Below are 21,794 nucleotides of genomic sequence, written 5' to 3'. Positions count from 1 at the left end.
TCAATATGAGAGGGGCGTGATTATCAGCTAAGAACCTCCAGGAAATAAGCCAAGGTTAAGCAAGTGAAATGGAAAACAAAAAAAAAGAGCAGAGGACTCACATTTAATAACTTACTGAGGTCTATATTCACATGCTTATGGGAGCTTGGGAATATGTTAGAGCTGATGACTGCTGAGCAATGAATTCAAGGGCCAGTCTATTGGGAGTATTTTTTTCTCAGTGACTTAAACTTCTGTCTGAGTTCTCAGAGTTTTTAGTCAGCTGGCATGTAGCAGAGCTGCAACTTCCCCAAGGAAGCCCTTCCTCAACTTTCACTGGAGGGCTGTCGGGAGAGCCTGGGAGACAAACGCTGCAAGCAGAAGGGAAGCCTCCTCCTTCATCCAAACGGCAGGTATGTACAGCAACGAGTTAAACTTTGATGCTGCTGGAAAGCTGAGCCAAACGTTTCTCCGACTGCAGGAGAAAGTTGGGATTCAGTAACGTGGCGCTGCAGCCTTTAAAAAAAATATACTACCGAGGATGAAGGTAAATGAACCAGATTTGTGTTTATGAATGGGCTGAATAACCTATGGGCACGTCCCATACAGCTGTATGGCTAATTCATTGGTGAGCCTATTACAGTGGCTTGGATCATTTAAGTTAAGGAGGCACTGGTAAGTTTTACAACAAAACTCTTGAGATGTTTCCTCCGTGTTTTCACTACTAATGAAAATAGTAGTGAGACTTACTAAAATCTTTGGGGCAAGGACAGCATGTTTGCATAGTGCTTTGTACAGTTGCGGGGCTTCTGCAATATAGGTACATAAACTAATCCTATAGAAAGTCTCCTGGCTCACAGAACTGATCTTGAGTGCAGGGAAACGAGGCAGGCATCATGAGTATCCCAGCTCTTGTGCTGACTCACTACCCAGCCTTGGGCAAATCATTTAACCCCTCTGTAAGATGGGGCTAGCAGTATTTCATTTACATTTAATCACTGCTATTAAAAAGCAACTTTTAAAGCGGTAACCGTCTGTGTAGACGGAAATTGGTAGCTCAGAAGCCACTGTAGACAAACAAAAGGTTTATGCTGACAGTCTCCCCAGGAGGTTATGATTCTTGATTAACATTTAAACAATGCCATGAAAATATGATTACATCAGTGCCAAATATTTCTTTTTCAAAATCTGCATTCCTCTTAATCCCGTGCCAGTGTTCACGCGATGCTGCAGAGGCAATGAAAATGCCTATGTATAAAAACCTAAGAAAATACTCTTCGAAGTGTTGCTGTAGCCATGTTGATCCAAGGACATGCGAGAAAGAAGGTGTGTGAGGTAAAGCTGGTCCAATAAAAAGAAATTACCTCACCCAACTTCTCTCTCAAAGAAAATACCGTGAGAGCCAAATACTGCAGCCTCATTCATAAAAATACGTCTCCTAAACAAAGGTCCAGGTTAATCAAAACAGGAAACGCTTTTTTTTTAAATTGAAAAAGGGGTTTCAGTTATCTTAATATTATGAAATTTCTCTTTTATTTACTTACCAGTTTGATTAGTTTTTTAAGCAAAGGGTTATGGCTTCGTGAGTAGATCTAATATTTTGGCTTTTTACCTGAAGAATGACACATTATTCACAAGTGGGTTACTGGACACTGTCCCAGTCAGAGGTAGCTGAAATTAACTTCCTGGTCTCATTTGATCTCCTCTAGGATTATGGAACACATACTTCTGCCTGAATTTTTCTTTAAAGATTGAATTCACTTGGAATAATAATAATAATAATAATAATAATAATAATAATAATAATAATAATAATAATAATAATAATACCACCACCTTTGGGCAAAGGTCAAAACTCTCTGTATCATTCATCTCTATTGATTATATTCATAGTTATATTTATTACGATAGAGCCACAGGGCCAACCACTGCGCTAGGCACTGTACGTACTCAGAGCAGTAGAAGGCCCTGCTCTGAAGACCTCACAATCTAAATAGATAAGACAGACATAGGGAAAGAGAAGGAGTGTAACAAGCTTTTTTTGGTGGTGGTGGAGGTTACTTAGGACAGAACAGCTGAAAGTGAAGAGGATTGGGGGGAAAGGGCAGGAGAGAAGAGGATAAATGAGTGTAGAGCTTCCCATGGGACATTAGTCCAGTGCTGGGGAGGAGAACAGGGCTGACAGGTCTGTGGTTCTCTCCCCACTTCTCCCCTTGATCCTCCCCTTGGAGAATCATTTCTTAGCAGACAGACAGACAGTTTTTTCACTTCTGTAAGGTAATGTTCCTGATACTTGAACTGGAAGTGAATCAAAGGAATAGCATCTTCAGGTCTATTTGTTGTTTATGAAAGAGAGGGTCTGATACCACTCTGTCCAGCTCTGAGCAGAACCCAACCATCTACAGACAGACCCTGCACAGAAAGGACTGCAGAGGGTGCTGCATTAGAGAGCAATTAAACTAGTGATGGACAAACTCCAAAGGGCTGGAGGTTTGATTCACATAACCACCCGGAAGTATTAATGTTTCTCCAAAACCCTTGGAGATGTGCATCAGATCACTGGAAGTCTCATGAGAACCAACTTCTGGGATTTCTGCGACTTCCTACTCCAGGTCAAGCTGGGAGAAGACCATGAGAATGGCCTTTGAAAGAAAGGAGTATCTGAATACACAACTCTGAGCGATGAACTGCTGAGTTTTAACCCCAGCATTGACACCGCATGCCTGATTCTGCTCCAGCTGACGTCACTGACAAAACCCAGTTGAGTTTACTGATAGCTGCAGTGATTTGTGCTGTGGCCTTGGGATAATCACATAGAACCCAATTTCACAAGGTCACAGGTGCTCCCAACTTCCATTGACTTCATTGGGATTTGAGGGCTCTCAGCCCCTTATGGGAGTAAGACCTTGATCTTGCTGCCTCAGTTTCCCAATCTGTAAAATGAGGATAATATTTACCTTACATTACTGGGAACCTCAAGCTATAACTTACTAATGTCTCTACAGCACTTTAAAGATGTAAATTGCTAAGTGTCATTGCAACCAAATTCCAGAAGAGCAAATATTCACAAAAATAATGGCAGAGTGCGGTTACCCAAATGTTTCAGAAACTTTAAAACAGGTTGGTTTGAGATCTGGTCTAGGAATAGGCAAATAGCTGAGCAGATTTTATAGTCTTTCCCACAATGGTTGACTCACCTCTGATTATGAATCCAAATGTACTACGAGCGTGACAGTCGAACCCCGCTACATCCAGTGTGCGGGCAATGTGAATTTTCACTTGCTCAAACATTGTCTTATCTTATGCACCAATGGTGAAATTCACACACCAGACAGTTCACTGCAGTTAGAGTTGGGAAAGCTCCATTAGTCCACTTTCCAGGATCATTCCAAGAGCTGGTTAAAAACTTTAAAACTTTTTTTTTTTGGAAGGGTCAAAAATGCCTTTTTGACAAAAGAAAAGCTTTCACACAAAAAAAATCTGTTTCTGTAAAATAATTTCAGGTTTTTCTCAACCCCCCCCCCAATTTTTTGTTTTTTTATTTGCAAAAAAACTAAATAAAATCTGTGTTTGGGGTTTTTCAATAAATACCTGTACAATTTTAATTTGATGATGGGATAAATCATAAAGGGATGATTTTGATGAAGTTGGTCCTGCTTGATCTCTTGAGGTCTCTTCCAACCCTAATCTTCTCTGATTTTGTGAAAATGAAAAATATTCATTTATTGTAAACTTTTTCACAGGAAAAAAATATTTTCCCAAGCAGCCTTAATCATTCCTGATAGCCTGTTTTCTAGCCTCTTTTGCAGTCTAGTGCTAAAAGTCACATGGAGTGAGGCTCACATCGCTTCTCTGGGAAGTTGTTAGGGGAATACGTCTCACTGATAGGAAGTTTTCCAGTTAGACGTGATTTTCTCTTTTTCTGTTCATTATTCCTAATCATACCCCTGCGTGCCGCACTAAATAATCCCTCTCCTCTCTTGGGTGCTTATGCCTTTCCTTCTCAGGGCGCCTTACAAAACACCAAAAACCCTACTCCAGAGAGCTTATTTTTCACCACAAGGAAAATATAGAGCAACATTCAGACGTGAGGGTTTGGAGACCACAACGGTGAAATCAGCATAGGAAGGAATTTGCAAAAGTGGGGTTTTAAGCAGGAAAAGGCACCTGGCAGACAAGTATTGGTCCAACCATAGGGGGCAGCATGAAATAATCCATATATGTTAACTTGTGGTAAATCAGAAATCACCATCATATCTTAATGTTAGATGTAAAATCTTCTTTTGAAATGAAAATATTTACTTGAAGTTCAGGCAGACGGAACAATAAGTGGCCACAGAAATCAAACCGCTTGTCTAGATGCAGCAGGGCCCACCCCAGCAATTTTTACTCACCCTTACTCACACGAGTAGCCCCATTTAAATCTACACCGATACATCCAGGGTGTGTTCTAGCCAACAATGAACTCCCATTTACTTCAGAGTGATATCAGGGCCCTCTGGACAAATCAATAAGCCGATTCGTGTGAGGAAGGATGACTCCAGTGAGTAAGGGTTCCAGGATCAAAGGCTTCACTTGCATCAGTACTGTATCTTCTCATTTATAACCCTGACATCTCAATTTATTTTGTAAGATAGTGATTCGGGGACTTTGAGGTGGCCTATCATATGCTCTGTGGCTCCTTTACAGCTCTTTAGGAATGTAACTCACTGACACAAAACCCTAAAGTAAACACACTGACTGATCCATACACAGGGTCAAGCAATGACATCTACAAAGAGAAGTCAAATATTGACCTGAGCAAACAGGGGGCCCAAACCCAAGAGCCTTGCTCAGTCAAAACCCCTGTATTTCTCAATATGTGCTTTCCCCTAGAAGCATTCCAGGATGAGTCCCAGAGTAGCTACTTGTTAACACAGTGGTTGCTAGGACCCAGCAAACAACCAGAAGAGGAGTCAGAAGGGAGACAAGGGACATAATTTAAAGCAGACACTGTCTCAAATAAGGATATTTCCCTTAAAATGTCTCAGTTTCATCTCAGGCTGCAAAGTTACCAATGAAACCACTTCATGCTCTGAATGGGTGAGAGTGAAAACAAAAGTGATCTAATCTGTGTTATGGCTGACTAAACGCTGGAGAGATGGATAAGATTTCTTTTTTTTATAGCAGGGGGTGGGAATGCAAATAACTGACACATGAAACAAGATAACTGCAATATATTCACTCTGGGCTTGTCTACATCACAAAGTTGCAGCGCTGGTGAGGGGGTTACAGCGCTGCAACTTAGGAGGTGTACATATCTGCAGGGCATCACCAGCGCTGCAACTCCCTGTTTGCAGCGCTGGCCGTACTCCCGTTTTGTCTCGGGTGTAGAGGATCCAGCGCTGGTGATCCAGCGCTGGTAATCAAGTGTAGACACTTACCAGCGCTTTTCTTGACCTCCGTGGAATAAGCAGGTATCCCAGCATACCTGAGGAAGCCTCTGGTAATCAAGCAGGTCTCCTTCCCCGGTTTGCTCTCGCGTTCCCCGAACAAGCAGGTCTCCTTCCCTGCGGTTTGCTCTCGCGTTCCCCGAACCCCCGTGCAAGCAGGTCTCCTTCCCTGCGGTTTGCAGGGGGGTTCGGGGAACGCGAGAGCAAACCGCGGCGAAGCTGGTCTCCTTCCCCGGTTTGCTCTCGCGTTCCCCGAACCCCCCTTGAAGCCGCCCAACAGCGCTGCAGTGTGGCCACATCTAACACCACTTGCAGCGCTGGTTGCTGTAAATGTGGCCACTCTGCAGCGCTGGCCCTATACAGCTGTACTAATACAGCTGTAACAACCAGCGCTGAAAAATTGTAGATGTAGACATACCCTCTGTTCTTAAAAACAGCAAATGCTATAATCCATGGGGGTACATGGCCTTCTGTGTAGTTAGGGTGTGTCTTACATAAGTTAAAGGAACACACATGGCAGCTTTGCTTCTCTTTTTTTTAGTTTGGATGTGAAAAAAAAAAGTCTATATTACAGAAATTTAATCTTGGGGGAATTGGGAGTTTGTTGATGTCATTGCTAAATGCAAATGACATTTAACTTGTATTAATGTTTACTGTTTAATACCAAAAAAGAGGATCACTGAGCTTGTTGTTAAGGCAACAGACTGGGACTCAGGAGAGCTGAGTTTAATTCCCAGTTCCTGTATGTCTTTGGGTGAACCATTGACGCTATATGCCTCAGTTTTCCTATCTGTGAAATGGAAATAATGATACGTCTTTTCTCCTGCACTTTGTCTGTCTCATCTGATTAGACATGCTGGCCCAGTTCCTGAGGTTTGGCATGGGGTGGGAGAGGGTGAATCTTAGTCTCCAAAATTCATTCATTGTCCAACTGTGGAGCAGGGAGCTGGGATGATATGAAGTCTAGGTGGAAAGTTATAACATTAAAGATGCTTTGAGGCCCCACCCTGTTCCCTCTGAAAACAGTGGGGATTTCACTATAATGAGAGCACGCTGGGACCATAAATGAAACTGCCTGCATTGCATTGTGGTAACAACTGCTCTCTTTATAGCAAGTTACTGTTTCAGCTGCTCCCAAGTTACTTTGTCAGAGCCACCAGCTCAGATGTAGGTGGTCAGGTTTTGTTGGTGGCTGCAGCACCACGTGAGTCTTCAGCCCACTCTAGCAGACTCCCCACAGAGCCTGTGTTGCCTGTGCCTCCCATACTTATTTACTAGGCAGTGGAGTGAGAAAACAAAGGAACTGGACTGATGCAAACTATGCAAAGCAGGAGAAAGCTCCTGGCACTTGAACTGAAAGTGACCCAAAGGAAAAGAATCTTCAGGTCAATTTGTTGTTCATGAAAGAGAGGATCTGATAGCACCCTGTCCACAATTAGCTACCCTAAAATTGATAGCATCTATGTAGTCTAGTGGTAAGAGCAGGAGACTAGCAATGGATTCTACTGCACTTGGATACCAGTGTGGTAGGCACCTTAGAAATACATAGGATGGATAGTATCGGGGTAGCCATGTTAGTCTGTATCCACAAAAACAACAAGGAGTCTGGTGGCACTTTAAAGACTAACAGATTTATTTGAGTATGAGCTTTCATGGGTAAAAAACCCACTTCTTCAGATGCATCTTTTTTTTTTTGGCATCATTTTTTACACACAAAAGCTTATGGCCAAATAAATCTGTTAGTCTTTAAGGTGCCACCGGACTACTCATTGTTTTTGTAGGATAGATAGATTCCTTCCTCTGTCACTGATTTACCCAAGGTCCCTCAGCAAGTCACTTAGCCACTCTATTCTTCTTTTTCCCAGGGGAAGAAGAGCCCAGTCTCCCAGTTGGGTTCAGGGCAGTGATTCATTACAGTTTGTGAAGCACTTTGAGATCTTGAATTTGAAAAGTCCTTTTTAAGTGTAAAATATTATTACTGAAAGCATCCGAGTAAAATTCTTCCGCTAGTTTAATGGATGGAGTCCATTGCAGACAGGAAATACTCAGGGTTGCACTGTTTGGAGCCGGACCCCAGGATACATAGAGAAGTGCCCTGTGTTGAGCAGTATCCAGCAGAGAGAATTTATTTTATTTTTTTAGCTATGAAAGCTGCCCAAGCAAAGCTCTGAGTGCCTTGCCATTATTTAAAGATCACAAATCATAAATATGCACGTCAGACTTTCTTCCCCTTTCAGGTCCAACTAGCTAATACCCTGTGAGCCCCCAAACAGTCTCCTCTCCCCCTCAACTCTTACTCCAAAACAACCCCATAGACGAGTCCTGCAGCATGTTCTGAGGGTCAACAAATTTGGGCTCCTTTGAACTGAGTGGGGAGAATTCATGGAGAGCACTCTGCCAGCAGCTAGTGTACAGCACCCGCCATTGGCGGGTTTGGTAGCCCTTTGCCAACAGTAGTTAAAAGGCTGCATAACACCCACTGGATAGCTCAGTGGTTTGAGCATTGGCCTGCTAAACTGAGGGTTGTGAGTTCAATCCTTGAGGAGGCCACTTAGGCATGGGGGGCAAAAATCAGTGCTTGGTCCTGCCTAGTGAAGGCAGGGGGCTGGACTTGATGACCTTTCAAGGCCCCTTCCAGTTCTAGTAGATAGGTACATTTACTATTATACTGTCCCTATTTTAGAGATGGGGAGACTGAGGCACCGAGGACATTAAGAGCCTTTGATCACAGTGCGGTGTTCAAGCCTAAAATAAAACCCACCGGTATCACAGCTCCCAGATTTCCATCCCACCCCCATCAGACTCAGCTGGAATGAGGAAAACGTGCTCTAAAAACAGAGCAAGCCAGAGGTGGCCTGACCTTCCCAGGATCCATTTCCTGGAGCCATCCTTGTTGTTTGCTCATGTTGTGAGGGACGTGCAAAATTACACTCACAGGAAGCCTAGGGACTGGTATAAAAATCAAGCCAAACTATGAGGCAATGCTGTGGCAAAGAGAACAAGCAAACTGTGACTGGCATGCTCAAAAGGGAAGTGATTGGTACTGGCTGGGGGGCTGGAGCCCAAAAGATGATTTCTGGCAGAGTTAGCTAAAATTTCCCCAGGGAGCTCACAGGTCCCACATCTTAGTGCAGTGCTTCTCAAGCAAGGGTCCGCCGCCCCTCGTGGGACCATTGGACCACACGGCTGAAGCCTGATGCCCCAAGTCCTGGTGCCCCTGGGGGGCTGAAACCAGGAGCAGAGCAACGGGGCTGAAATCTGGTGCCCTGAGCCCCAGCACTCCCTGCGGGACTAAAGCCCTGAGGCCCTAGTACCCCCCTGGAGATGAAGCCCAGCACCCTGAACCTCCAGCACCCCTACCGGTCTAAAGCCTCGAGTCCTAGCGCCCCCCCCCCCATAGGGCTGAAGCTAAAATCCCTGAACCCACCTCTGTTAGCCCTGGAGTTTTTATAGCATGGGGGTGGCAACTCAAAAAGAAAAGTTTGAGAAACCCTGTCCTAGTGCACCTGTTTGCACCACTCTGCATCTGGCAACCAGAGCCACTTTGCACTGATGCACCAAAGACAGTTTGCCTGTTAGCCAATATATCCTTTAAACCAGGGTCGGCAACCTCTGGCACGTGGCTCGCCAGGGTAAGCACCCTGGCGGGCCGGATCAGTTTGTTTATCTGCCGCGTCCTCAGGTTCAGCCGATGGTGGCTCCTACTGGCCGTGGTTAGCCGTCCCAGGCCAATGAGGGCGGCAGGAAGCGGCGTGGGCTGAGGGATGTGCTAGCCGTGGCTTACCCTGTGCTTACCCTGGTGAGTCGTGTGCCAGAGGTTGCCGACTCCTGCTTTAAATACTGATTCAGATAAGGGAGTTCCACCACCTATGAATGATTCCACCTGTTCAGCCTTGAGAAACTCAAGAAAGGAGGAATTTGCTGAAAGAGTTGTCATGTTTATGACAGAGGCTGTAATAAGGACATGTTCTTTGAGATCAGAGCATTCTCTCTCACAGGTGCTGGCTGCCTGATTCTTGCTCACATGTGCAGGGTCAAACTGAGTGCCATATATGGGGTCAGGAAGGAAGTTTTCCCTGGGTTGAGTGGCATGTGGGTGTGGGTCACTTGCCAGGATTATCTGGGTATATTTCACAGACTCATTTCCCTCCCTTTGTGGGGGCCTCAGCCACTGGTGCAAAATGATCCCTCCTATTCTCTGCCTGTGGCATGTAATAATCTAGTCTCCAGTGGTATCATTTCAGTTGTCAGGTTATTGTGTGGGCACAGGGTGGTGTTGGTGACCTGTGACATACAAGTCAGACTACATGATCTGATGGTCCCCTCTGGCCCTATGATTGTATGGTACTTTGCCAGGGTCTTGTGTGACTTCATTAAAATGTTTGTAAAGCTCTTCGGGGTCCTGGGAGGAGAGGTGCTATAAAAGTGGAGACGATTATAATCATGTCATTTGTTGAGCACCACCAGTGTGTGCAGCTGAAGACAAAGGAGTGATAGGGCCAGATTTACAAAGGCAATGATCATCCACTAGCTGCCTTGAGAACAATAGAGCTACTGAATGCTAAGCACTTTTGACAGCCTGGGCACTCGCTTAAGGTGCGTAACTGGGAGGTATCTGGTGCCACGGTGTTTGAAAATCTGGCCAACAGTCTAAGACAGGGGTGACCAACCTGAACCTGAGAAGGAGCCAGAATGTACCAATGTACATTGCCAAAGAACCACAGTAATATCTCAGCAGCCCCCCATCTGCTCCATCCTCCTCGCTCTCAGCGCCTCCCACCCACCGGCAGCCCCACTGATCAGTGCCTCCCCCTCTCCCCGCACCTCCCAATCAGCTGTTTTGTGGCATGCAGGAGGCTCTGGGGGGGAGAGGAGCAAGGGCACGGCAGGCTCGGGGGAGGAGGCGGGAAGGGGTGGAGTGGGGGAAGGGCCTTTGGCAGAGCCAGGGGTTGAGCAGCGAGCAGCCCCCGGCACATTGGAACGTTGGCGTCTGTAGCTCCAGCCCCGGAGTCGGTGCCTATACAAGGAGCCGCATATTAACTTCTGAAGAGCCGCATGTGGCTCTGGAGCCACAGGTTGGCCACCCCTGCTCTAAGAAATGCAGCACAACGGGCAAGCCATAGAAATGTTCAGTCTTAGAGCTTTCCTGCCATCTCTCCTACTTCATAACGCTCCCTTCGCTGCTGGAATGGGCCAGAGAGCTTTGCTATTTATTATGCATGCAAGTCCCCGTGCCAATCACTGGTGTAGACCCTGCTGTCCAGTGGCTGCATGGACTTAACACCAGGTTTAGCTTAAACCCATCTTTGCTTTTCCCTGCAGAGCCATGAAACTGTATCTTTTACTCTTCCTGGCAGCGAACGGAGGGATCTCAAGCCATCGGCCTTTGGAAGAATCGCCCTGTGAAATGGTAAGAGATTCCCCAAGGAGGAGCCATCTCCTCGTCTCTCCTTAATTATTAGTAATAGCATTCTAGTAGCACTCGGAGGCTCTAAATGAGACTGGGACCCTGATGATACAGGTGCTTCACAAACATATAGTAACTGACACTTACAGTCTAAGGGTCTGTCTGCACAGCAGCTGGGAGATGTGATTCCCAGCTTGGGTACAAGTACATGTGCTATTTCTGCTCAAGCTAGTGGGCTAAAAATCGGAATGGGGCTGAGGGGCCTTGGTTAGCCACCCATGGGCAATCCTGTGCTGCTGCCCATGCCTCCACAGCGCCACTGCTCTTTTTTAGCACACTAGCTCATGTAAAGCCGACAGACCCTGGTTGTTAGTGGGCAGGATCGAACCTGGGAGCTAAATGCATGAGCTGTTACAGCATGAGCTAAAAGCCACCTGTAGCTGTAGCAATCTCATTATTCTCTAAGTGGTCTTGGAGCCACCAGTCAGGGACAGAACACTACCCCCAGTGTGGGTTACACTTGCACAGAGCCAGCACACGTATCTCTGGCAAAACTGGAATGACACCTCTCAACTGCTGTGCAGACAGACCCTGCGTGGGCAAGACAAGCATAAGATGGGAGAAAGGAAGGATTATTATCCACATTTTATCGCTAGGGAACGGAGGCACAGAAATATGAATGGACTTGCCCAGAGTCAGACAGGATGACTGTGGCAGAGCCAGGAAGTGATCCCATATCTCCTGAGTCCCAGTTCAGTGTCTTACGCACAAGGCGATCCTTTCTTAAAAAAGGAACTTCTTCTGTGACATGAACGAACTCCACTGCTCCCTCTATAGTGACAGTGATCCTCATTCTCCCCTCACTTACACTGGTTTAACACAGACTTCAGTGGAGTCGTTCCTGATTTATGCTGGGTGTGAGGTCAGAATCAGGCCCACTTAGAGACAACACCTGTCTCCAAAGTACGATTTGTCCCACAGATTTTTTTTTAGAACACCTTATACCAGTATGTAAATGTTATTCACAGATGAACTGGTTCTCCTCTCCCTCCTTCCCTTTATCCAAATACAGCTGACAGTAAAGGAGAGTTTAAAAATACTCATCTACTTCTTTAAATGTTGAAGCTGTTCGGCATAAATCCCCGAGCATTTCCAAAATAGGGAAAAGAATAATTTGCTGGCTGTGCAGATCTCCCTTATGGGACTCATTCCTTTCCTGCTGTACTAATGCACTTCCTGAATTCAGGGAAATTACGGTCTAGCATACAAAAAGAACTTGGGAAGGTAGCTGGATCTCTCACTTATTGGCTGGAGAGGAAGAAATGATGAAACCACTGTAAACATGACACTTTCGGTCCCAGGCATCCCAGACATGCAAACTCAGGGTGACACACACCGTAAATCTAATAAGGGCTTACCCCCTGCCCTTGTTTTGATGGGTTGTAGCTCAAGCTGATTCCTTGAGAAGTAAATATTGGCTGATTTCCGCAACCCCGCTGTAAACTGCATTCAGCTGCACAGGCAAAGGAAGAGTCTGAAAAAGTTTTGAGCTGTTTAGTGCAACTGGGATAGGTTCAATGCTGACAAAACACTCTGTTGTCACAGAGCCAGATTCTCACCTAGTGTCAATTGACACCGCACCATTAATCTCAATGGAGTTATACTGGTCTGCATTGGCTGAGAATCTGGCCCAGTGAGATAAGACAGAGTGCAAATTCTAACACAGTTCAGCCCAGATTAATTTCGATAGCGAGAGCAATTGGCATTCCCTGTTATTTCACAATGGGATATTTCACTGCAATGGCATTGTTTCACGCATCACTCTTCCTGTGATGACAGCTTTAGACTAGAGGAAGGCCAGAGCTGGAATCTTTTATCCAGTCCATCCTGAAGACTGATGGTTCATAAAACTGAACCCAGCTCTGAATCACAACTGGTTTTAGTTTGGCAACATCACAGCCCAGTTAACGAGGTTTTTCAAAATCAACTCCCCCAAATCCCCTCTTTGGCCATTGCAGAGAAGAACCAAAGGGCCAGATTCTCAGCTGCTGCAACTCAGCACCGATATACACAAGCTGAGGATCTAGCCCAAAGTCTTGCATTCAAACACCCAAACGGTGGTGTTTAGGATATGATGGGACCTAGAGCCAAACCACCTTGGCTTTAGTTTTGGTAAAGAGAGGGCGGCTGCTGTCTCCATCCCCAAAAATTACCAGCTAGAGTTGAGTGGCAGAGTTTGATTCTGAATCTAAACATCTCCACACTTCAGAGCTGTTGGGCCAACTTTTATCTAATAACCTCCTTTTCTATGGGAAGCAGATGCTGAAAGCAGCGAGAGGCTTTCCCACTCTTAGCACTGCAGGCCACTGTACTGTAATACGAACAGCTGCCAGAGCTGAGGAGAAGGGAATGTGAGCCCAGAAGAGGACAGCTTTGCTAAGGCTCATGCAGTTGGCTCGCGAGTTTAACAAAAGCCTGCGGGGGTAGGAAAAGCAAGGGTATGAGGAGAATTGATGCTCTGTACTCACTCCTACCCACAGATTTTCCCCCTTTGATTGCACCTTTTCTGTGTCGCAGTGAAGAGAAATATGGGCGCAGCAGGGGCAGGATCCCTCAAGCGCTGAGGGAAGGGACAGAGAGAACAGAGACAGAGGCAAGGGTGAAAGGACAGCAGGTACAGAGAAGGGGCGCAGATGAAGGAGTGATCGAGAGGGAAAAGTGAAATCTGCAGAGGAAAACGGAGTTACTATAAAGAGCAGCAGAACCATGGCAGATGTGGATTTGATCATCAACCTGGTTTAGGGGCTGCAGGGTTTACACACTGGACTAACAGCACAATCCTGAAAGGTACGGCGCAGTCTGGGCCTGACCCAGTTCCCACTGCAGTTAATGGAAAGGCTCCCCTTGATGTCAAAGTGAATTGGATCAGGCCTGCGTTGAGGTGGTGAGTGCTGCATTGGGAGCGGAGGGTGCACAGCTCCTGACAGGATCAGGCCCTATGTGACGGAAGGAGTTTGTCATTTCTTGTGCTGATGCAAATGCTGCTTCTTTCTGGCTCCTGAGTGTTCTTCTTCCCACTCCCAACCCCTTCCTTAGCTGACTGAATAGGCCTCCTCCCTGCTCTCCCACCCCTCTAGATTCGTTGGGCCTCTGGTCACCTTTCAGCTCAAGTGAGCCACTCTGAAGTCTTGGTGGGAAGGCACTAATGGCTCAGAGAAGCCAGGATGCAACTCCCTTTCCCCTTAGTGGGGACTTAGCTGCTTTGGGTGGATTTGGGGGTTCAAATTTCAAGATGTGGGTCACTTGGGAGCTCTCAGAGAGCTTTGCCACGAGGGGAGCACTGCACAGCAGACTGAGTGTAGCTGGAGTCCAGCTCTAGCTGAGAGGTTTCATTTGTCTGGCATATTTATGACAAGCCGCACATCCGGCAATGTGCACTCTCCATTACTCACATGCGCAAGTGATTCACAAAACACTGGATGTTACCCAGATTCTCGTAAACATCCCTGAGGCTTATTCCTCCCCTCCCCCCCCCCCCCGGCTTGTGGGAAACAGATGTTTGGAGGAGACTCTTTTGTTTTAACTTCTGAAGAGCTAACGCACAGCCTTGCTTCATGACAGTTAGCTCCTAGTTCTCTGTATGAGAATAATTAGAGGGATTCAGCAAGCAGTTTGACCCAGAGGATCCCGTGGCCTACATGAATAGATAGATACCTATTCGGATAGCGTAGATGCTTACTAAGCATTTTGGACTCTGCTCTAATCTTGCTGCTGGATGTTAATTTTAACAGCGCAATATGTGTGCCTTACACCAGGCCTTTTAGCCCAATGCTCCCACAATTCCTTGCAAACTATGGCTCATAATTTGGATGCATATTTGAAGCTTTCTATCAGCTGCAATCAGACCCACACATCCAAGAGAAGAAATTGACTTTGATGTATGGGTATTAATTTACCAGCTGCGTTAAAGCATCCCTTAAAAGGCCACACCCTTTATGCATCACAGTTTCACCCTGAGCTGTACCAGTGAGAGCTGCAGCATGTGTGAATCCCTCACCCCGTGCCATTTCCTTGCTGCATTCCTTCTGTTACACCTGGAACAGTGTGCACAGCGCTGCTCGCCGGGCCAAAAGAAAGAAACTGTTGCCTTGGAGAAAGTATAAACATAGATGGACAGAGGTCTGGAGAAGCTGGAGGGAGTTCCAGGTGAGCTGTAGGAATGTTTTGGGAACGGAGACACTGATTGAAAGATGGATTGCTTAGCTAAACACTGGTCATGGGGAGATGTGATCACAGTCTGCAAATATTTGAAGGATGTAAAAAACAAGAAGAGGGATTGTTTACTTAGGGCTGGATTCCAATATACTTCCTCTCAATGAGTAGTACCTTACTTTGAGTAATCCTACTGAAGTCAATGGAGCTAATTATGGAGTATTATTAATTTAATTATTTGTAATAGATATTAATACTTATTTTATACTTTAATTATTAATAATACTTATTAATTTAAGGCAAAGTGGCAGAATCTAGTTTATTATGAGGTACAATGGAGTAGGGATGAAGTTATGCCAGGGCAGTTTAGGTTGAATAAATATCAGGAAAAAGTATTTGAGTGCAAGGTCTAATAGACAATGGAATAGTCTCAAGGGAAGTGATTGGACCCCATCACTCAGGACTTTTAAAACTAGACTGGATGAAAGGTACAAAGTGGACTAATCCTGTGCTGGTAAGAGGATCATAGAATAATAGATTCTTTATGATGGGCTAGATGATCTAATGGAGCGTCTCAAGCTTGAATTTTTATGATGCCAGATCTCGAAAATCAAAGGACCCAATTCTCTTCTCTCTTAGGGCTAATTTATGTGGGGGAATTTATTGACATAATTATACCGATACAATGATACTGCTGTACTTATACCAGTATAACGCCCTACATGGGAACTCTTATTGCAGTATAAGGCAGGAGTATCTCCATTGAAATGAAATGAAACCCACCCTACATTGTGAAGAAATTCAGGCTTCTGGTCACCTGAATAGAGAACAGCATAGTACGACCAATCTCCAAGAAAAGGAATATAATCAGATTCTGAATATTATGTTGTCTTTATACTCGATGAAAAGCCATTGAGCATCCCATCAGTGGTAACCAGGACTCCCTGTTCTCTTTCTTTTCTGCAGGTAAAGATGAAGGCATTTTGTCATGGCAAAGAGCTTCATCAAATCCCTCCAGAGCTCCATCCAAACATAAATAAAATAGATTTGTCAGGAAACCAGATTAAAAATATCTCTGAGAAGCCACTGACATTTTACACCTCACTCCAGCATTTGGATTTAAGATCCAACCAAATAAGCTTCATTGAGCCCGGAGTCTTCACATACATGACAAGCCTGGTGGAGGTCATTTTAGCCAATAACCAGTTAGATGAGTTGGCTCAGCACAGGACACCAGGAGTTGGACTTTTACCAGAGATCAGAACATTGGACTTGTCCCACAACAGACTTTACAATGGAATGGCTGAATATTTTATACACAAAGCACCATCACTTCAGTATCTTTCCTTGGCAGAAAACAGCATTACTGTGATATCGCACAGGATGTTTCAGGGGTCTCCAGCTCTTGTTGAGGTTGACCTCCACAGTAATATCATCATGGAAATAGAAGAAGGTGCCTTTGAAACTCTGGTGCATCTCACCAAGCTCAATCTCTCCATGAACTCGATCACTTGCATCTCAGATTTCAGCCTCAGACAACTCCAGATACTTGACCTCAGTAGGAACAGCATTGAGACTTTTCATGCCACGGAGTCAAAGGAAGAGTATAACCTGAGGTGGCTGGATCTTAGTGAGAACAAGCTACTGCGCCTCCCAGTTTTCCCCCAAGTGAACAAGCTGGCGTATCTGAATTTATCTAAGAATTTAATGCAGTTTACTGCTGACTCTGCTCACGACGAGGTGAACTATATAGAAAGGGACTGGCTGGAAGCTCCTTTTCGTCTTCTGGATCAGAAGCAAAATACAAACACAAGTTCTCTGTATCTATCCCAGCTTTTATATTTAGACTTAAGTTATAATGAGATCAAGTCCATCCCAAATGAGTTCTTTGAGTCAATGTCCTCACTTCAGTTTCTTAATCTCAGTAAAAACTGCCTCCAGACATTTGCAGTGAATTATGACAGTGCATTGATCTCACTAGCCATCCTTGATTTAAGCTTCAATGCTTTGCAAAATCTCTTACTAGATGCCAGCACATTGACTAATTTACAGGAGCTCTACATTCAAAACAATCATCTCCAGGCCCTGCAATTTGATATCTTTGCAAGCCTTCCCAGCATCAAATTGCTTAATCTCCAGAGTAATAATATTAGCTTTTGCAGCATGTATTCAGGATTAGCTAAACAAAGGCTTACTGGCGAGGAGAATGGTTGTGTATCATTTGTTGACTTCCCTGCTCTTAGGTACTTATACCTGGCTGACAATATGTTGAAGAACTTACCAATGTATGCTTTTTACAAGACCTCACTAATTCTCCTGGAGCTCTCCATGAACCAAGGACTGAAAATAGAGGCTAAAGCATTATCAGGACTTGAGACATCTCTTGAGTATTTGAATTTACATGGCAATGGCATGACAGTTTTAAATATTGATCTGCCTCGTTTTCATCACCTTAAACATTTAAACCTGTCTGAAAATCAGCTGAGCTGGTTACCCAAGTGGGGTAGTGATACTTCGTTGGAAATTCTGGATCTACGGAAAAACAGTTTTAGTAATCTACAGAGCAGTAACATTTTAGCATTAGAAAACTCTCTTAAATACTTATATCTTGCTGGGAACCCACTCAGCTGCTGTGGAAATGTCTGGCTCTCATCTATGATTCAGAATAAAAATGTAGCGATCCCTGGTGTAGAGCAGATAACATGCCAGTACTCCAAGAGCTTTGGGTACCAAGAAGAAATTTATATTAGCAACATAAGACCAGAAGTCTGTGAAAAAGAGGATCTAAAGAAAATTAACTTGCTTATTATACTAACTGTTGCATTAATTTTATCAGTGATCATCATTGGACTGGGTTCATTTTGTTGCTTCCGCAGACAAAAGTTTAGCCAGCAATTTAAAGCATAGCACACACACTAACTTAATGAGAAATAAAATCAGGTGCTACACCGAAAACATGTAGAAATGAAGGGTCAAATTCTTGGTTTTGATTTAACTGTGGATTTTAGGCCATCTTTTAATCTGCTCTCAGTTGTACCAGCATCATTGGTTGGGGTTGCAGCCACAAAGTAACCGAGACGAGAATTTGTCATATTTTGCACTTGTTCCATGCTCATGCAGAACTGTGAAACCTTGCTCATCGGAAGCTGAGAATCACGTAAAACTGCTAGTTTAGGGTTTGTGGAACTTAAACCAGCCAAAACTCTTTTGGGCACTACAGACTTTTCACTGAAATGCTAAGCCAGCTTTTTGGTGCCTCTGGATAGGGAGAATCCCCTCACTCCCCATGCCAAGGCTGCATATCATGATTTAATGGTCATTTGTGTACCAACACTTGGGGATCTCATCACTGCTGACAGGCAGGATGACTCCTCATGCACCTTTGCAAAACTTCCCAAACCCACATGCTTCAGTGAAACACATCTCTTTGATTTTGGGTTTTGCTTTGTCATAACCGCTTTGAGGCAGTTCAACTCTTAAAGCTAAACTCAAGAGAAGTGAACGCACATGACCCAGGACCAGTGAAAAACAAAGTCTGACCCTTCTCCCTTTGAGGTCAATTGCAAATCTCCCACTCATTCCAATGTGAACAGGATTAGACTTGTGATCTCAAAAACAGTAAATTCACATAGATCTATGGAGTTCATGACAGCTGCCTAAGAAATATGGTTGTTTGTGAGGATCAAACCAAGGATCTTCAGTACCAAAACCACAGGTGTCCAACGCTTGTGTTAAAGGAGATCTCAGTTAGTTAGTAGCAGGCTGTTACATTCAACGGGACTAGCTACTACTGGGAGACATGATTACGCACATGAAGCTCGGTGTATTATGCCTATATGACAATATGCGATAGACATTTGCACTGAGTAACACAGTTCAGCTCAGAGAGGAGGAATGTCTCCACAGTGTGCAATATATATTTATCTGGTTTTAATGTGAAGAAATTCATTTCTTTGGCAAACACATTATTTAAAAAAAATCTCCCTTAGAGAATGAATTTCAACCAGTAAATATTAGACCTAAATGTTTGTTTGTTTAGAAACAGCAATTTAACACACACTGCATACGGTTAGATCTCAATGCATGAAGTATATTAAAAAAAGTATAAAATAAAATAATTATCCTCCACTAATTGTCCTAGATGGAATTTTTTTTTTTTAAATCTCAGGTGTATAAAAGTCCATGGATGGCTTTGCCAATTAACTTCATAGGTCCTTTGCCAAGGACTCAGAAAGGCAACCAATACCTCTTGGTGGTTGTAAATCCTTTTTCAAAGTGGGTAAAGGCATTTCCTCTACAGGCCAATACTGCAAAAGCCACAGCGAGGGTCCTAGTAAAGCAAGTCTTCTCTGAATGGGAATCACATTTTACTGGACAGTTCTTTATGAACTGCTTTAAATTAATGAAAGTCCTGCAAAAACTACACATGCCATACAAACCACAGTCATCTAGGATGGTGAAACAAACCAATCAAACTCTAAAAGTAATGTTTCAAAAAACTGGTTAATGCCAGTAGGCATAACTGGAACATTCTCATGCCTCCAATTCTAGTAGGCTATGTCTACTAATAAAACATCCTTTAAGGGAATGACAGGCCAAAACATGCAACTACCAAAACATTTAATTTGGCACACTAGTGGCACTCAATTTTAAAAAAAAAACCCAAAATAAATGTGTACCTGCAAAATCTGCAAAATCGTTTAAATCAGGTCCACTGCTAAATTGGAAAAATCCAAACAAAAGGCAATGGCTTACTTTAACAAAACAAACAAACAAAAATACTTAAAAGGTTGAAAAAAACAAGTAATGCTGTTATCTTACACAAAGCACCAAAGCAAAGTGCGGAGAAAGTAAATAAGGAAGTGTTATTTACTCCTTCTCACAACACAAGATATAAGAACTAGGGGTCACCAAATGAAATTAATAGGCAGCAAGTTTAAAACAAACAAAAGGAAGTATTTTTTTCACACAACACACAGTCAGCCTGTGGAACGTCTTGCCAGACTATGTTGTAAAGACCAAGACTATAACAGGGTTAAAAAAAGAACTAAATACATTCATGGAGGATAGGTCCGTTCATGGCTATTAGCCAGGATGGGCAGGGAGGGTGTCCCTAGCCTCTGTTTGCCAGAAGCTGGGAATGGGTGACGGGGTGGATCACTTGATGATTACCTGTTCTGTTCATTCCCTCTGTCGCACCTGGCATTGGCCACTGTCAGAAGACAGGATACTGGGCTAGATGGACCTTTGGTCTGACCCAATATGACTGTGTTTATGTTCTTCTGAATCCAGGGCAAAAACTCCCTAATCAACAAGGCAGAATTTCCTAGTCATGTAACATGTTTAATACTAGTGCCTGAATCCTAGAAGTCCATCTTCACATGTACCCTACATTGTAGCTTGAGTCGGGCATCTTCCTCTGAAGAAGAGCAGAAAATCCAAATATCCCTAATGTAAATCAAAGGTAGGATTTACAAAGGCCTGCAGCATTGGCCTAACCCAGCTCCCATGAAAATCAACAGAAGTTTTACTATTGACTTAAATCTGCTCTGCTCCTTTTTAGGCCAACACTGACGCTTTTGAAACTGTTCGATTCTGAAGGCCTGATTCTGATCTCACATCAGATTTACACTATGGCTGAGGTCACTAAACCTGATTTACACCTGTGTCCATGAGACAGGAGGGTAGAGAGCAGAAGAGTTTTTCTAAGGCCATGTCTACACTACCACTTGTCAGCAAAACATCTATCGCTTAGGGGTGTGAGGAAAAAACCACTCCTGTGAGAGACATAAGTTACTCCAGCATACATGGTAGTGTGCACAGCGACATGTTGGTGGGAGAGCTTCTCCCACCAGCACAGCTACCACCACTCATTGGGGATGGTTTAATTATATTGACAGGAGAGCTCTCTCCCATCCACATAGAGCAGCTACATGGGAGAACTTGCAGTGGCACAGCTGCATCAGTACAGCTGTGCCACTGTAAACTCTCTAGTGTAGACATACATAGCCAGGGGCTATGTCTACACTGACAATTGCACGGCAAACCTTTTGTCATTCAGAGGTGTTAACCTCTCCTCCCAAAAGACAAAAGTTTTGCTGCAGAAAGTGCCAGTGTGAACAGCGCTTTGTCGTCAGAAGTGCTCTCCTGCCGACAGTGCGAACGCTGCTCATTGGGAGTGGAAGGATTTTGTCGGCAATGAGCCAACAAACAGTGGCTACGCTGCCCAACTTCTAGCGACACGGCCGTGTCACTAAAAGCTGAGTAGTATAGACAAAGCCTAAGTGTAGAAGAATGTACCACGTCTCAGATCCTTGTTCACAAGCCCTGTTGACTCCCCCAAAGAAGTATAGGATCATGAAGAAAGAATTAGGTCCTGAGTTTGCAATGGGAGTAATCTGGCCAGCCCATTATGTTTATACATGAAGTATATAAAAGGAAAAACAGAAATTTCATATACTATACTAGAATATCAAATTCATCCCCATTTGAAGAAATACCTGTGAACCAAAAGTCTGACCAACTCCGATTGACGTCAAGGAGAATCTTTCAATTGACTTCTATAGGAGTTGGATCACGCCCCAAGACACCACACATATGTCAGTGCAAACTGTTGTGCATTATAGCATATAAGGATCAAATGCTCAAATAGCACTGGAGAGCTAACTGAAATCTACCCCAGTAGGGAAATTCAGATTTAAAGTGTTGTTCTGCTCCCAACATGCCTCATTTTTTCCCAGCCACTGAATGTCAAAAGTAACACA

At 44.2% G+C, this 21,794-nt stretch overlaps 1 protein-coding gene across 2 annotated transcripts; it reads left to right on the top strand.

Annotated features, from left to right (window-relative positions):
- The first annotated feature begins 280 nt into the window (after window positions 1-280).
- LRRC32 (leucine rich repeat containing 32) lies at window positions 281-19,948 on the top strand. 2 transcript variants are annotated; one of them, XM_030557756.1, is made up of 3 exons: window positions 281-392; window positions 10,734-10,821; window positions 15,997-19,948. In XM_030557756.1, exons 2-3 carry the CDS (start codon window positions 10,738-10,740, stop codon window positions 17,935-17,937), a joined length of 2,025 nt encoding a protein of 674 aa, XP_030413616.1. In that variant the 5' UTR covers window positions 281-392; window positions 10,734-10,737; the 3' UTR covers window positions 17,938-19,948. The 2 variants fall into 2 exon arrangements, with proteins under 2 accessions (XP_030413616.1, XP_030413623.1); XM_030557763.1 differs by lacking the exon at window positions 281-392 and adding an exon at window positions 457-654.
- The last annotated feature ends 1,846 nt before the right edge of the window (window positions 19,949-21,794 follow it).

This window comes from Gopherus evgoodei, chromosome 1 (genome assembly GCF_007399415.2).
Source record: "Gopherus evgoodei ecotype Sinaloan lineage chromosome 1, rGopEvg1_v1.p, whole genome shotgun sequence".
In the NCBI taxonomy this organism is placed as follows: Eukaryota; Metazoa; Chordata; order Testudines; family Testudinidae; genus Gopherus; species Gopherus evgoodei.
The sequence above is the reverse complement of the archived record's forward strand: the minus strand, read 5'-3'. Positions and strand labels throughout refer to the sequence as shown.

Bases quoted from the DNA above. Each gene is read 5' to 3' on its own strand.
- LRRC32 (XM_030557756.1), top strand. From the start codon at position 10,738: ATGAAACTGTATCTTTTACTCTTCCTGGCAGCGAACGGAGGGATCTCA. The intron at 10,822-15,996 runs GTAAGAGATTCC...TCTTTTCTGCAG, and splicing joins AAGAATCGCCCTGTGAAATG to GTAAAGATGAAGGCATTTTG.